The 15,853-nt window shown below is 43.8% G+C and overlaps 1 protein-coding gene across 1 annotated transcript; it reads left to right on the top strand.

The window, feature by feature from the left end:
• Window positions 1-1,763: 1,763 nt before the first annotated feature.
• F2RL1 (F2R like trypsin receptor 1) lies at window positions 1,764-11,410 on the top strand. The gene is made up of 2 exons (XM_073680160.1): window positions 1,764-1,954; window positions 8,342-11,410. The coding sequence occupies exons 1-2, from the start codon at window positions 1,891-1,893 to the stop codon at window positions 9,430-9,432; spliced, it is 1,155 nt and encodes a 384-aa protein (XP_073536261.1). The 5' UTR covers window positions 1,764-1,890; the 3' UTR covers window positions 9,433-11,410.
• The last annotated feature ends 4,443 nt before the right edge of the window (window positions 11,411-15,853 follow it).

Here is a 15,853-nt window from a genome sequence, read left to right as displayed (position 1 = left end):
GAACTCCAAGTAAATCAAACTTCTGTGAAATCAAACTGTCCACTTAGGAAGCAACACTGATTGACAATCAATTTCACATGCGGTTGTGCAAATGGAATAGACAATAGATGGAAATTATTGGCAATTATCAAGACACACTCAATAAAGGAGTGGTTCTGCAGGTGGGGACAACAGACTACATCTCAGTACCAATGCTTTCTGGCTGATGTTTTGATCACTTTTGAATGTCGGTTGTGCTTTCACACTCGTGGTAGCATGAGACGGACTCTACAACCCACAGAAGTTGCTCAGGTAGTGCAGCTCATCCAGGATGGCACATCAATGTGAGCTGTGGCAAGAAGGTTTGCTGTGTCTGTCAGCGTAGTGTCCAGAGGCTGGAGGTGCTACCAGAAGACAGGTCAGTACACCAGGAGACGTGGAGGGGGCCGTAGGAGGCCAACAACCCAGCAGCAGGACCGCTACCTCCGCCTTTGTGCAAGGAGGAACAGGAGAAGCACTGCCAGAGCCCTGCAAAATGACCTCCAGCAGGCCACAAATATGCATGTGGCTGCACAAACGGTTAGAAACCAACTCCATGAGGGTGGTATGAGGGCCCGCCCGGTGTTGGTTGTGCTCACAGCCCAACATCGTACAGGACGCTTGGCATTTGCCACAGAACACCAGGACTGGCAAAGTCGCCACTGGCGCCCTGTGCTCTTCACAGATGAAAGCAGGTTCACACTGAGCACATGTGACAGACGTGACAGAATCTGGAGACAGCGTGGAGAGCGATCTGCTGCCTGCAACATCCTTCAGCATGACTGGTTTGGCAGTGGGTCAGTAATGGTGTGGGGTGGCATTTCTTTGGAGGGCCGCACAGCCCTCCATGTGCTCGCCAGAGGTAGCCAACTGCCATTAGGTACCGAGATGAGATCCTCAGACCCCTTGTGATACCATATGCTGGTGCGGTTGGCCCTGGGTTCCTCCTAATGCAGGACAATTCCAGACCTTATGTGGCTGGAGTGTGTCAGCAGTTCCTGCAAGATGAAGGCATTGAAGCTATGGACTGGCCCGCCCGTTCCGAAGACCTGAATCCGATTGAGCACATCTGGGACATCATGTCTCGCTCCATCCACCAACATCACGTTGCACCACAGACTGTCCAGGAGTTGGCGGATGCTTTAGTCCAGGTCTGGGAGGAGATCCCACAGGAGACCATCCGCAACCTCATCAGGAGCATGCCCAGGCGTTGTAGGGAAGTCATACAGGCACGTGGAGGCCACACACAATACTGAGCCTCATTTTGACTTGTTTTAAGGACATTACATCAAAGTTGGATCATCCTATAGTGTGTTTTTCCACTTTAATTTTGGGGGTGACTCCAAATCCAGGCTTCCATTGGTTAATAAATTTGATTTCCAGTGATGATTTTTAAGTGATTTTGTTGTCAGCACATTCAACTTTGTACAGAACAAAGTATTCAATGAGAATATTTCATTCATTCAGATCTAGGATGTGTTATTTGAGTGTTCCCTTTATTTTTTTGAGCAGTGTATATTAGCACTCACAGACACATTAGCCATCATTCCTCACATGGCGGTCACTGCGTGACGTCACCCACTGCTGACCCCACTGTGACACAGTGGGTTACACAAGACTTCTGCGTCGCAGGAGACCTTCACATACCTGAGAGGTGACGTCAACATGCACGTTTTAATAGCAGTGGGCGGGGTCACTGCAAACCCCGCACCGCTCAGGTGCCCAGGTATCAGCGAAACCTTTAGGAGGGGCGTGGTTAGGTCCAGTGACGTCAGGCGTCAGAGTATCGCAGAGTAAGGCACAGTTGGCGGTCGGGTCAGTGTTCGCTGTGATTCTGTGCGTGCGACTGCGGGGTCTCCGCTGCTGAGCGAGATGAGGGGCTGCCGGCTCCTGCTGTTCGCTGCGCTCCTGTCCACCTCCATGCTGACGGCGTCAGGTGAGTGTCTCCCGGAGCTGCGCGCTGCTTACCTGCCCAGGTAGCCATAGCAGGGGCTGCTCTCCCCATGGGCTGGGGCTGGTCTGTGACCATTGTTACATCTGCTAGTGTGGAGCTCGCCTATGTTATACTGCGGTTATATGGCTGATAATAACCCTGCAGTGATAGTGGTGACCCTTGGAATTGGGTCTGTGACTCTGGTCAGAAAGTTATTAGGAGCAAATGAAATGACTTAATTGTCTAACTATTGTGTCTGGAGGTGGCCAGAAATGTCAGACAACGCCCTGACCCCACCATAACAGGGCTCTCTGCCTGTGGGAGATCAAAGGGTATGGTACAGCCCTGACCCCACCATACAAAGATGTCTGCCTGTGGAGGCTAGAAGGGTATGATACAGCCCTGACCCCACCATACAAAGATGTCTGCCTGTGGAGGCTAGAAGGGTATGATGCAGCCCTGACCCCACCATACAAAGATGTCTGCCTGTGGAGGCTAGAAGGGTATGATGCAGCCCTGACCCCACCATACAAAGATGTCTGCCTGTGGAGGCTAGAAGGGTATGATGCAGCCCTGACCCCACCATACAAAGATGTCTGCCTGTGGAGGCTAGAAGGGTATGATGCAGCCCTGACCCCACCATACAAAGATGTCTGCCTGTGGAGGCTAGAAGGGTATGATGCAGCCCTGACCCCACCATACAAAGATGTCTGCCTGTGGAGGCTAGAAGGGTATGATGCAGCCCTGACCCCACCATACAAAGATGTCTGCCTGTGGAGGCTAGAAGGGTATGATGCAGCCCTGACCCCACCATACAAAGATGTCTGCCTGTGGAGGCTAGAAGGGTATGATGCAGCCCTGACCCCACCATACAAAGCTTTCCACGGGTGTGGGTCAGAAGTGCACTATACAGCCCTGACCCCACCATACAAAGATGTCTGCCTGTGGAGGCTAGAAGGGTATGATGCAGCCCTGACCCCACCATACAAGGCTGTCTGCCTCTGGGGTTCAGAAATGTAAGACACAGGCCTGATGCCACCATACAATGCGGTCAATGGGTGGAGGCCCGAAGTGTAAGACACAGCCCTGACACAAGGCTGTCCATATACGTGGACAATTCTACTTCTTGCCTGCATGTATTTAGGTTTAAAATATTTTTTTTTTGTAACTGGTTTCTTTACGAATTCTGCACAGTTTTGCTAAGTCTTTATAATCTGTGGTCATAAAGAGAGATGATTTTTTTTTTTTTAACTGCAAATACAAGTATTTAATTGTCCCAACGATCCGCCTCCAGTGCTGCTTATTTTCAGGCAAGCTAACGTCTGTTTCTCATGAGTTCCCCTGATCTCTGGGGTCAGTCCGTAGAATATAGATCTCATCAGAGACCTCTGTATCTGATCGTCTAAGGCTACGTTCACATGTCGAGAAATCATCAGAAAGGATCCAGCAGCAATCTGTTAACAAAAGTTGTGCAGCTTTTGTCCAGCTGAAAAATAAACGTTAAAAAGCGGATCCAGTTGGAATCAGTTTAAGTCTATGGAAAACTGATCAATTAAATAGCCGTTTGCTTTCTTCCATTTGAAACTGATTGAATATGCAAAACAAAGGATCCTTTTCAAATGGAAGGAAGAAAGATTAGATTACTGGACATGTGAACATAGCCTTACATGTATGCTGATTTTGAGGAATAATCCAGGATCTGTAATGGTTTCGTTTAAGCTGCTGTACAAAGTAATACACTTAGTTGTGTGTAGTCCTGTGGATTGTGGGTGTTAAACACCCCCCCACACACACACACACACACACACACACACACACACACACACACACACACACACACACACACACACACACACACACACACACTTTTTTCTTTTTCTTTTTCGCCAAAGTCGTAAGCACAAGACCAATGCACACCATGATTACCACTAATGGATGTAATTCATTGGATTGTGCCCATTCATATTTAAAGCAATTATTGCTGGCCCAGATGATTTTTCACAAGATGTTGGGGGGCAAAGGATTAAGTAAAGCCAGGTCCTTTTGTTTTCAGGGAAGAGAGACTGAGGCCGGAAGTGCTGGACAGTGGCTTATTACCTTCGTGCATTGGGGCGGTAGTGATGATGGAGACATAACTGTCTATTGTCACATACAAGAATAATGAGCCAAACCTAATATCTCTCTGATGTGCGTACATACTGATCCAGGAGTCTTCACGGCTCTTGTCACCTCTGCTACAATCTCCTTAGGAGGAAATGGTATGCCTCGCACTTGCCTGGCAGGGGTTCATTACTCGAGGATGTTTTTTTATAATTGCAGAGTAAAACCACTTAACTGAATATTATCCAGAGCGAGCCCATTTAATATAAATGATATTGCGGAAATTAAATGATTTAATTACCGTGCCTGGGTAATTGCTATTCTACAGGAAGGTTCTGCATTAGGTGGAGGTGGATCGTGTACGGGAATCCTCCAAGGTTATGTGCACCTGAAAAAATTGTGCTTACATCTAATATGGGGCTTAGTCAGTGAGGGTGGGTATTGCGGATTAAAGCATTCGTTCAGTAAGAACATAATGGGACACTACTCATTTCAAGACTAGTCATTTCTGAGAAAAACCTGTACAATTGTAAATATAACCTTTGTCTCCAGCGGTGCAGAATAATGGTGACAGCCAGGCAGTGCTTTGACTTATGACCGGTGTTATACTAGATCACTAGTAAAGCTGGGTGGAGATACAAAGACACGACTGTATAATATCAATAAAAAGGTTGTCTTCCAGGGGTGTATTTGCAACAGGTCCCTGTAGCTTGGGGAGGGGGGGGGGGGGGGGGCAGAAATCTGCGATAATAAGACCAATACTGTTTGATGCATAATAGTTAGGTTGAGTTTGATACTCTGCTTTGGGGCTACAAACTTCAAGTTAAGCCACTGTTCTCTGACAGCCATCTATCAGCTGCTATCACCAGGGGAAGCCACCTCTGGGCAGACATTTGTAGTTATACATAGTGGTCATTCAAATGAATTGTCAACTATGTAGTGCATGGGCACAATGCGTTTTCACTACAGAAGCCTTTCTTAGTGTCTCTTTCTGGTTTAGAGTCGAGAGCATGACATTAGGGCATTTACACAATCCCTTTAATTGAGAAATGGAAGGGGATACTATAGCTAAGCAATAGCCATTGTGGTGCTAAAGACAAAGTAGGGAATTTACACGGATTGCCCTGGAATAAAAAAAAAAAAAACTTTATTAAAGGGAACCTGTCACCTGATTCATGCTGCCCAAACCAAAAATAATTGTAACTTAAAAGTGCTACTCCAGACTTTTTTTTTTAATTGCTGGAATTATGTCACTAATCCTATATTCCCTGCCTCTAGTAATACACTTAGCAGCCACTGTCTTGATCTTTTATCAGCGCCGCTCCGCTCATCTTCTGCACGTTGTGATCTGTCTGATCACTCCAGTGTTTGCTGGGTGATCCGGAAGTCCCTACTAAATGTAAGTCGGAGAGCCAGAACAAGGCTCTCCGATTTACATTGAGTGCTTGTGACTGTTACCTCTGACTTCCAATCAGCCAGAAGTTGCGGTCACATGATGATGCATTGGGACTGGAATGGCGTCAGGAAGAGTTGAAGATGGCAAGTGTAATACTAGAGTCATGGAACTTGCATTAGTGGCACATTCCAGCGGTGAAATAAATTAAAAAAGAAATCTCGAGTGGTGCTTGAAGATCTAGCTGGGGACCGTAGCTAGAGATTAGTTTGGCTCTGCCCCCCCCAGACTTTTCAATAGCAAGAGACCTGCTAATCACCTGGACCAGCGCTGGGAGAAGCTGGCTGTGGGCAATGCCAGACTAGTCTCCAGCTATAGTCCTGGCTGGATCGCCAAACTACATTTTCCCTGAAACGCCGGAGTGTTTTAGAACGAAATGTACATGGCTGCAATTGAGTAGTCTCCAATGGGAGTTGTAGCTGGAGAGCCTCAGTTGGGAGATTACTGGAGTCAATGCTATGTATATAGAGCTACTATGTTCAGTGTATGCATTAAGGTACCGATCGCTGTCTTTTGCAGTTTCCAGTGATTCGCCTGTCCTCTCCTGCTTGTTGTGACCACTCTTCTGTGTGTACAGGAAGTCACTTACAGAATGGAATTTTGAGACTTAGAACAAGCCTTTCATAGTTTTGCATTAAAAAAAGGAGGCAACTTTCAGCTGTGTAAGCTAGCAAGAATGGGCTACGGTAATATGATGCAGGAGACAGACAAGAGCGCAGCTGGAAGTGGCAGGAGATGACCCTTTTTAACCCCTTTTTTTTATTTTAAATGTTTTTACTTTCCTTCAAGCACTCTCTATTCCCTTGCTATCCGGTGTACCTTGCTTGAAATTGCTGAAAGCCATAAGGATGATGAGAAGGTGCCAAACACCAACCCAAACCTCTGATTAATGAGGATAGTGTCCCCTACATAATGCACACAGCCTTTGATCAGAAGACAATCACATGTGCAGAGGTTCACCTTATTCTGCCCTCAACAGGACAGTAAGAATAGAGCATACACTGGTCTTATGATCAACAGCAGATTTGAAAGATTTCAGAAGCGATGTCGATGACTTAAAGAACATCATCCACGTCGATCAGAAGTGGGGAATTGCGTAGGTAGGAATTGAGGGGATGTTTAACATGGTTCGAAGATGCTTATTGCCAAACTGTAGGGAACCAATTCAACCGGTGTTTTTCCCGCTACGTGGTCACTATAAATGGCTTGTAGGACAGTTATGAAATAAAGTTAATCATTTAGTGGTGCCAGTTTACTAAGGAACCTGTCATCAGGATTTTCCGATTACTAATTTTTACATTTAGTCCACATGTGATGTAAATATAGGGAATGCTAACAGCGGGGCCAGACTTAACTACTCATAGACAGAAGTCCTCTCCACATAAAGGCCTATAAGGTCTTGTAGTTGTGCATAGACGTCTATTCAGTAAGCACAACGTCTGGTGGATGTAATTTATGGACCGTCTGTTACCAGACAGGTGTGAGGCCTAACTAAAACTAGGTTGTCCATCAGATCCAAAGCCATTATTTTTTTAAGCCACCAACTGGTTGTCATTTGTGGGGGAAAAAAAAAATCAGAGTCCTTTACTTTCACTACAGTGTTCTGATCTAGATTCGTAAGATTTTAGGCTTCTTTAAGGATATGTTTTAGGTTTTGGCTTATTAGTCATACAACTCAGTATAACAGCCAAGTGTCTGGATTAATCACATTATTCCTCTATCACAGCATCAACAAACGTGTTATTTTGAAAGGGATTTTCTTTGTACACATTTCCACCCATTCTTGTGATAGAAGGTTTGGAAAAGTACACATGGTGTAGGCTTCCCCTACAAATTGCTTGTATATGGTCTCTTGTAAGCAACAAATTACTTTCTGGTTAAATTAACGAGATCAGCACAGAATGACTGTTCAAACCAAGTACAGACACTCACTGTGCTTCACGGCAGGGTCAATCATGTATATACACCTTCCCACATGCTTGGTTTCCATCTTTCGCTGTCGTTCTGTGGTTCTATGAAGCTAAAGCTGTCAATCAAAGAGGGGGTGGAGATTGAGGGAAAACAAGCATGTGGGGAGTTGTATTTAAATGACTGGCCCCACCTAGAAGTGCAAAGCGGCGGGACTTGCTTTGAACAGTCATTCTGTGCTGACCGTCTCTTTTTAAGAATTTTATTGTTCAGTTGCAATAGATGGATATCGGTTAACATAAGAACTCTTGCTATTTTTTCCTATATTCTGAGACCCCTATATATAATATATAGGAGGTGCAAAGGAATAAACAGTGATGTCATCAGATGCGAAAAACAACGACAAAAAGCCACACCTATGCGTGTCACTTTCGGGAAGATTTACTAAGCTAAATGCATTGTACACCTTTTATTAATGTTTCAGCTCTCTGCGTAAAGGATGCATGTTTTTTTATGCGTACTGATGAGACATATTGATTGGAAAAGAGCAGTAATAACGAACACTGTTCTATTTGGGACCTCTTTATTAAAGGGGCATTCCCATTTCCAAGATCCTATCACAATATCTAGTATATACAATAATAGCACATGCCTCCAATTAGAAATGTAGTATAGTTCTTCTGATTCGCTATTTCACTTACCCCATGTGCAGGGCATTGCAGTAGCTTGGGTATCCATGGTTATGACCACTCATATAGTAACAGTTGTTAGTGGTTGCAACCATGGATACCTAAGCTACTGCAATGCCCTGCACATGGGGATAGGATCTTGGAGATGGGAATACCCCTTTAATTCTTATTAGGTAATCCATGTTTGGGAAGCCAACACAATAACACAACTAACCTTGTATTTCTATATTATTTCTATAGGTAACAATGCTACGAAAAAAGGAAGAAACTTTGTTGGCAAGCCAGACGCCACCAACAACTACACTGGCTATACAGTGAATGAATTTGCACAGAAAGTCTTGACTGGTGGCCTGACGAAGGTCTTCCTCCCCTTAATTTACATTATCGTGTTCATTGTCGGATTACCAAGCAATGCCATTGCTTTATGGGTATTTTTTTCACGAACAAAGAAGAAACACCCTGCGGTGATCTATATGGCCAACTTGGCGCTGGCCGACTTGATGTTCATTATTTGGATTCCACTCAAGATTTCATACCATCTGAATGGCAACAACTGGATTTATGGAGAAGCCATGTGCAAAGTACTAGTTGGCTTTTTCTACGGCAACATGTACTGCTCGATACTTTTCATCACTTGTCTCAGTGTTCAAAGATATTGGGTCATTGTAAATCCCATCTCCCATACCAGAAGGAATACAAAAATTGCATTTATTGTATCTGGAGTGATTTGGCTGGTGATTATATTAAGCACTATTCCGTTATATCTATTTGAACAGACAGTTTATGTCACCAACCTCAAAATCACAACTTGCCATGATGTCTTGCCGCTCAGCGTCCTGGCTACCGACATGTTCAGATACTTCATCTCTCTTGCTATTGGGCTCTTTTTCTTCCCCCTTATTCTCATGACAGTGGCTTACGCATTTATGATTAAAACCTTGAATGACTCGATCACAGATGAAGCCATTGCCAAAAAGCGAAAGCGAGCCATCATGCTCATAGTTACCGTGCTGGTTATGTGCATGGTGTGTTTTTTGCCAAGTAACATTTTGCTTTTGGTGAACTATGCGACTATAAAAGAAAGCGAAGTTGGGAATATATATGCCTTCTACATTACGGCCCTTTGTCTTTCTTCCCTGAACAGTTGCATCGATCCGTTCATCTATTATTTTGTGTCCAAAGACTTTAGAGAAAATGTGAAGAACGCATTGATGTGCAGGAGTGTGCGGACTGTGGAGAGAATGCGGATATCATTCAGCTCTATGAAATATTCCAGAAAGAGCAATACATACACCAGCACTTCCAGTGACACAAAGACAAGTAACTGCTGAAGGCGAGTAATGGATTCTGTAGGACAATTTCTAACTAGAACACTCTGGAATTCTTTTTTTTTGCAAGAATGCAGGCCCCTTCAGCACAGGAAAAGTAGTGTGGATATATTCTTGGACTTCTTGTGCATGAAGTCTGTTTTAATGCAAATGTTTTTAGCATTGTGTTGTAAAAACCATGTAACCCTAGTAAGGCCCAGTTGTCGCGAGCACGAGTGGCATCTGTTCTCTACTTTCTATACTTCATTGAAACTGAGAGAACATTCCTTTTTTTTCCCCCTCTTTTGGATCTTTTCCGATTTTTGGATAACAAGAAACCTGGTTTCCTGAAACTTGTGAGAACTGAGCCACAAAGTGAATATCTTTTTTCACAATGTTTATTAGGATAGAATTAATAATATGATTATGAATAGTGCTATATTCCCTGCATAGACCAATATGATGGCTATTTGTATTCTCCTCTTGACTGTCTTAATACAGTTCTTTTAGTTCAATATGTGAAAAGCTCTTAAGCTCTCTTGTGGTGGCTGCCAACAGCCAGAATTTTATCATTTAAAAGAGTTACCAAATTTTAAAACTGCAAATGTAAAAAAAAAAAAAAACTCAACGGGCCCTGCAGGTCTTGGCTTACGAGAGGCGTTGCACATACTTTTTTACATTCCACAAAAAAAGGAGAGACCCATTTATTTATTTATTTGCTCATGTTTCTGCTCAAACAAGTTGCTGAGCCTTTCACGTGTACTTCACAAGATTTTGCAGTGTGCTACCCTCTGTGTTTTTTTTTTTTTTGTGCAATCGATATATATGCTTGCTGATATCAGAACTTGTATCTGGGGGAGTGCTTGAACTCTATTTTTGGGGCAAGTGTTCAGCACCATGCATTTCAATGAAAATTTAATAAGAGGAGGATTTCACTAGGACTTCAGAGCAAGCAAAAACGTATGTCTATGCAGAAGAATCTTGTGCTTTATAGAATTATAAGACCTTGATAACCTAATTAGCACTGACCTTTAGACCTGTTAATATATAGTGTTCAATGGTGGACATTCACTTAAATCATGTGCACTCCAGGACTTGGCAAGGTTGTTTCATGGTCACAAGTCTGCTCATTTCGGGTTAGCCTTGGTTCTGAAATTTTATTTATTTATTTTTTTTATGCTCTAGTTCCACAGCTTTAAATAAAAAGCTTGTAAATACTAAATGAACTCTGTAAATATGAAAAAGGAGAAGGTAATGCTAAATAGTAGTGTAAACTAGAGATGATGGGAAAAAAATTGCTGGAATGTGTCACTTCTGGTTGTCCAGAACAAGGTATTTTACATAAAGTTTATGATTAACCTTCTGAAAGCTTTACTGTATGCATTTCTTTGTCCTGACATTCAGGCCATGCATTTATATCAGGGAGACCTATTCATTTTCATAGTTCTGGCATCTCACAGAGCTAGTCTGTGCTCCTGCCTCTTATTATAGTATCTGTGTCACATACCAGAGTGAAAAAAAAAATTGCCCTGCCTTCAGGCATATGAATTAACTAAAAGTAAGCTTAAAAAACAAAACACTCTGTGTACTTGGTAAAGATTCCAGAAGGAAAAAGTACAGCCAAGCAATTAACTTTGATAGGAGTTCCACAAAGGAGCCAAAGCTCTTTATGCCCTCAACTGTGTATTTAAGGGATACAGCAATAACCAGATTGGATCACCCTTTATCTCCTGTACTAATGTTTGTAGTTCAGGTACAGGGATGTTCTATCCCTAAAATGTTTAGTATATGCTCTACAATTTTTATTTTTTTTCCTGTGTAAGGATGTCATTGAGGCAGGTGAATATGTACAGTTAAAATGTAGCATTATTAAGAGTTTATTTCTATTTTATAAAAATGTGACTTATTTTTTGTGTGAGCAGTAACACTTTTCGCACTGATGTTTTTATATTTCTGTACTCAGCATGCAAAATCTCTTGTGTATATATAAAATATTATAAAACGAAGCAGTTTCACATTCTGAGTGTTTTTTTTTTTTTTTAATTTTTATAAATCCTTTGGGTCACCCAAACCTAATAAACTTAATGCAACTTTCCAAGCTCTCCTTTACTAAAGGCCCCCCCATACAATTGTTTGACCATGAACTATTTAGTTTCACCGTACTACACAGGAACAATTGAATAGGACAAACGTTCCTGTATTTTCTATGAGAAAGCTACTGCCAGACTCTTATGGCAGCACCTTGTCTCCAGTGAGGGGCAAACTAAAGGATACACAGTTGACAGTCAACAGGACTGATGCATTTCTTGCTCAATATGTCATTCAAGCCTTATTAAAAATCATAACACCCAATGAATGAGCATTTTGCTCGTTTATCGGGTGATCGGCAGTATATCTTACAGATTATCATAAAGTTCTTAAACAGCTGTTCACAAACTTGTGGTTTAAATGCACATTAAAGGGACAGTTTAACTGATGGTTCTTTTGCCTGAAGTTGCACATAATAGAGGCTGTCAATCAATTAGTAGGAGGTTGTGCTGGCTGAGTAATAGAGTGACAGAGACTTCAGATCTACAATAGCTCTTCAGCCTCATTGCATATCGGTTCAAATCCTGATTTCTCAGTAATAATGGACTGGTATAATCAGGGCCGGGGTCAGCACCCGGGCAAGTGCCGGTGACCTGAGCAGGCAGAGGGGCCCACTGGCAGTCGCGCACCCCGCTGGGCTATGGGTGGAGGAGAGCGGTGTCAGCGCCCGCCCTTCTTCCCTGCTTGCTCAGGGCCCCGGCAGCGGGATACTTACCGCTCCCCGTGCCTCCGCAGATCCGCTGTCTTCCTGCTCTGCGCTCCCTGTGACGTCTCAGGTCAGAGGGCGCGGTGACGTCTTTCCACCGCGCCGTCCCCCTGAGCCGTCACAGGGAGCGCAGAGCGGGAAGACACCGACAACGCTGGAGTCTGGACCCGAGCAGCTGTAGCAGGTGAGGAGGAGGAGGGAGGTGAGTATTTGATTTTTTTTTTTTTTTATGTATGGAGGCATGGGGCATTATGGAGAGTGGGGGTGACAGCCTGCATGGGGCATTATGGAGAGAGGGGGTGACAGCCTGCATGGGGCATTATGGAGAGAGGGGGTGACAGCCTGCATGGGGCATTATGGAGAGAGGGGGTGACAGCCTGCATGGGGCATTATGGAGAGAGTGGGTGACAGCCTGCATGGGGCATTATGGAGAGAGGGGGTGACAGCCTGCATGGGGCATTATGGAGAGAGGGGGTGACAGCCTGCATGGGGCATTATAAGGGGGGGGCAGCCTGCATGGAGCATTATAAGGGGGGGGGGGACAACCTGTATGGGGCATTATGTGGCGGGTAACAGCCTGCATGCAGCATTATATGGGGACTAGTATCCTGTATGGAGCGTTATATGGGGGCCAGTATTCCGTATGGAGCCTTGTATGGGGCCCAGTATTCCGTATGGGGCCCAGTATTGTGTGTGGAGCGATTTGCCCGTTTCTGAGCTTTTGTAGAATTTACAATAGATATCGCTCATGTAATGTAAGAAGTGAAATCTTTGCATTGTACTAATATATATTATTTATTTATATTTCTCTGCGGTATCTGTGCATCATGAATTGTGGTATGTATTAAAGGGGCCCACTGAGACTCTTTCACCCGGGGCCCAGAAAAATCTGGAGCTGGCCCTGGGTATAATGGACTGTCCATGTAAAGGTATTGATGGACTTATCTTTAAATGCGCATGTCGCTCTTTAAAACCGTTTTAGGTTGTGAAATCCTGTGAAAAGATTCCTTTTAAGACTCACTGTGGACACTAGTCAGTGTCGTCACAAATCGAGCTTTAAAAGAATTAAAACAGCAAGGTCTCAAAATAAAATAAATAAAAACTCATAACTTGAAGTTTTGAGTTTTTGACTTCCATTGGCTTTACACATGATTCAACTGGTAGTACAGTCATGGCCAAAAGTTTTGAGAATGACACCAAAATGATATTTTCACATGATCTGCTGGCCTCTGGTTTTTATTAGTGTTTGTCTGATGTTTATATCACATACAGAAATATAATTGCAATCATATTATGAGTACCAATAGGTTACATTGACAGTTAGAATGAGTTAATGCAGCAAGTCAATATTTGCAGTGTTGCCCCTTCTTCTTCAAGACCTCTGTAATTCTCCCTGGCATGCTCTCAATCAACTTTTGGACCAAATCCTGACTGATAGCAGTCCATTCTTGCATAATCAATGCTTGCATTTTGCCAGAATTTGTTGGATTTTGTTTGTCCACCCATCTCTTGATGATTGACCACAAGTTCTCAATGGGATTAAGATCTGGGGAGTTTCCAGGCCATGGACCCACAATCTCTATGTTTTGTTCCATGAGCCATTTAGTTATCACCTTTGCTTTATGGCAAGGTGCTCCATCATGCTGGAAAAGGCATTGTTGGGCGCCAAACTGCTCTTGGACGGTTGGGAGAAGTTGCTCTTGGAGGACATTCTGGTACCATTCTTTATTCATGGCTGTGTTTTTAGGCAAGACTGTGAGTGAGCCGATTCCCTTGGCTGAGAAGCAACCCCACACATGAATGGTTTCAGGATGCTTTACAGTTGGCATGAGACAAGACTGGTGGTAGCGCTCACCTTTTCTTCTCCGAATAAGCTGTTTTCCAGATGTCCCAAACAATCGAAAAGGGGATTCATCAGAGAAAATGACTTTGCCCCAGTCCTCAGCAGTCCACTCCCTGTACCTTTTGCAGAATATCAGTCGGTCCCTGATGTTTTTTCTGGAGAGAAGTGGCTTCTTTGCTGCCCTCCTTGAAACCAGCCCTTGCTCAAAGAGTCTCCGCCTCACAGTGCGTGCAGAAGCACTCACACCAGCCTGCTGCCATTCCTGAGCAAGCTCGGCACTGCTGGTAGTCTGATCCCGCAGCTGAAACAGTTTTAAGATACGGTCCTGGCGCTTGCTGGTCTTTCTTGGGCGCCCTGGAGCCTTTTTGACAACAATGGAAGCTCTCTCCTTGAAGTTCTTGATGATGCGATAGATTGTTGACGGAGGTGCAATCTTTGTAGATGCGATACTCTTCCCTGTTAGGCCATTTTTGTGCAGTGCAATGATGGCTGCACGTGTTTCTTTAGAGATAACCATGGTTAACTGAAGAGAAACAATGATACCAAGAACCAGCCTCCTTTTAAAGTGTCCAGTGATGTCATTCTTACTTAATCATGACTGATTGATCGCCAGCCCTGTCCTCATCAACACCCACACCTGTGTTAATGGATCAATCACTAAAACGATGTTAGCTGCTCCTTTTAAGGCAGGACTGCAATGATGTTGAAATGTGTTTTGGGGGTTAAAGTTCATTTTCTGGGCAAATATTGACTTTGCAAGTACAGTAATTGCTGTTAAGCTGATCACTCTTTGACATTCGGGAGTATATGCAAATTGCCATTACAAAAAATGAAGCAGTAAAAAATTAAATTACTATTTGTCTCATTCTCAATACTTTTGGCCATGACTGTAGTTGAGTGAAGTTGACGTTCTTGTTCGTCAGCATGGTCTAGATCGAAAGTCATTTTTGTTCCATCTAAAATTGTTTTTAGTAGCTGAACTGCTGCTTCAGAGCTGTTTTATTTGTACTCTCTACACCTGCCTGAAACAAAACACTCAACTGGAGAATGTCTGTTCTGTAAACTATCCATACAACCCCTATTGTGAAAACCAGACCCTACAGCGGTGATGACAAATATCCAGCTTGCCAGGCAGTCTGAACATAACTGAAGGTTTGTGCTTGACATTCATGCACATATATGCAGGAGGCAAATAAGCTGATTTCTCACTGACACCTAGTCTAGGGCTGTGTATGAGTTACTATCGGCACTGCGGTGGCCGCACAACAGTTACCTGTCCCAGCTTAACTCAGGACAGCGATCAGCCCTGACTCCTCTATACATACACCTAAGATGGAAACAAAAATGAGCAAATACCCTGCTGTAAATAAAACATAATAGTACATATAAATAGTATAGTGTACTTTGCAGTGGCGTATCTAGACTACAATGGGCCAAGTGCAAAATTTGGGCCTGGCCCCTCCCTCCCTCCCCATACCTGTGTGTTGGTCAGATATATGGGCCCTTGTAGTGTTCCTATGACATGAGTTGCCCTCTCCTCCCTTATTAGGTAGATATGTCCTCATCCTGGGTCCATACTAGTATAGATGTTCCCGATCCTGGTATATATGTCCCTTATCCTGGGCACATCCAGGTATATATAACCCCCATTCTAGTATGTCTCCCATTCTGCCGCTGTTCTTTAATGCATAGGGAAAAAAAAACTATTCTACTCGCCTTCCCTCCGCTCCCCCACCGTGCGACGCCCTCTTCTGAAGACGGCAGCTGACTTCAGTGTGCGATGGGAGCGCATGATGTCACTGCCATGT

Source organism: Phyllobates terribilis, unplaced genomic scaffold, assembly GCF_046119375.1.
Source record: "Phyllobates terribilis strain yellow unplaced genomic scaffold, ASM4611937v1 Scaffold_1__5_contigs__length_1240528914, whole genome shotgun sequence".
NCBI classification, from domain to species: Eukaryota; Metazoa; Chordata; class Amphibia; order Anura; family Dendrobatidae; genus Phyllobates; species Phyllobates terribilis.
Note: the sequence above shows the minus strand (reverse complement) of the source record. Positions and strands in the feature narration are given on the sequence as shown.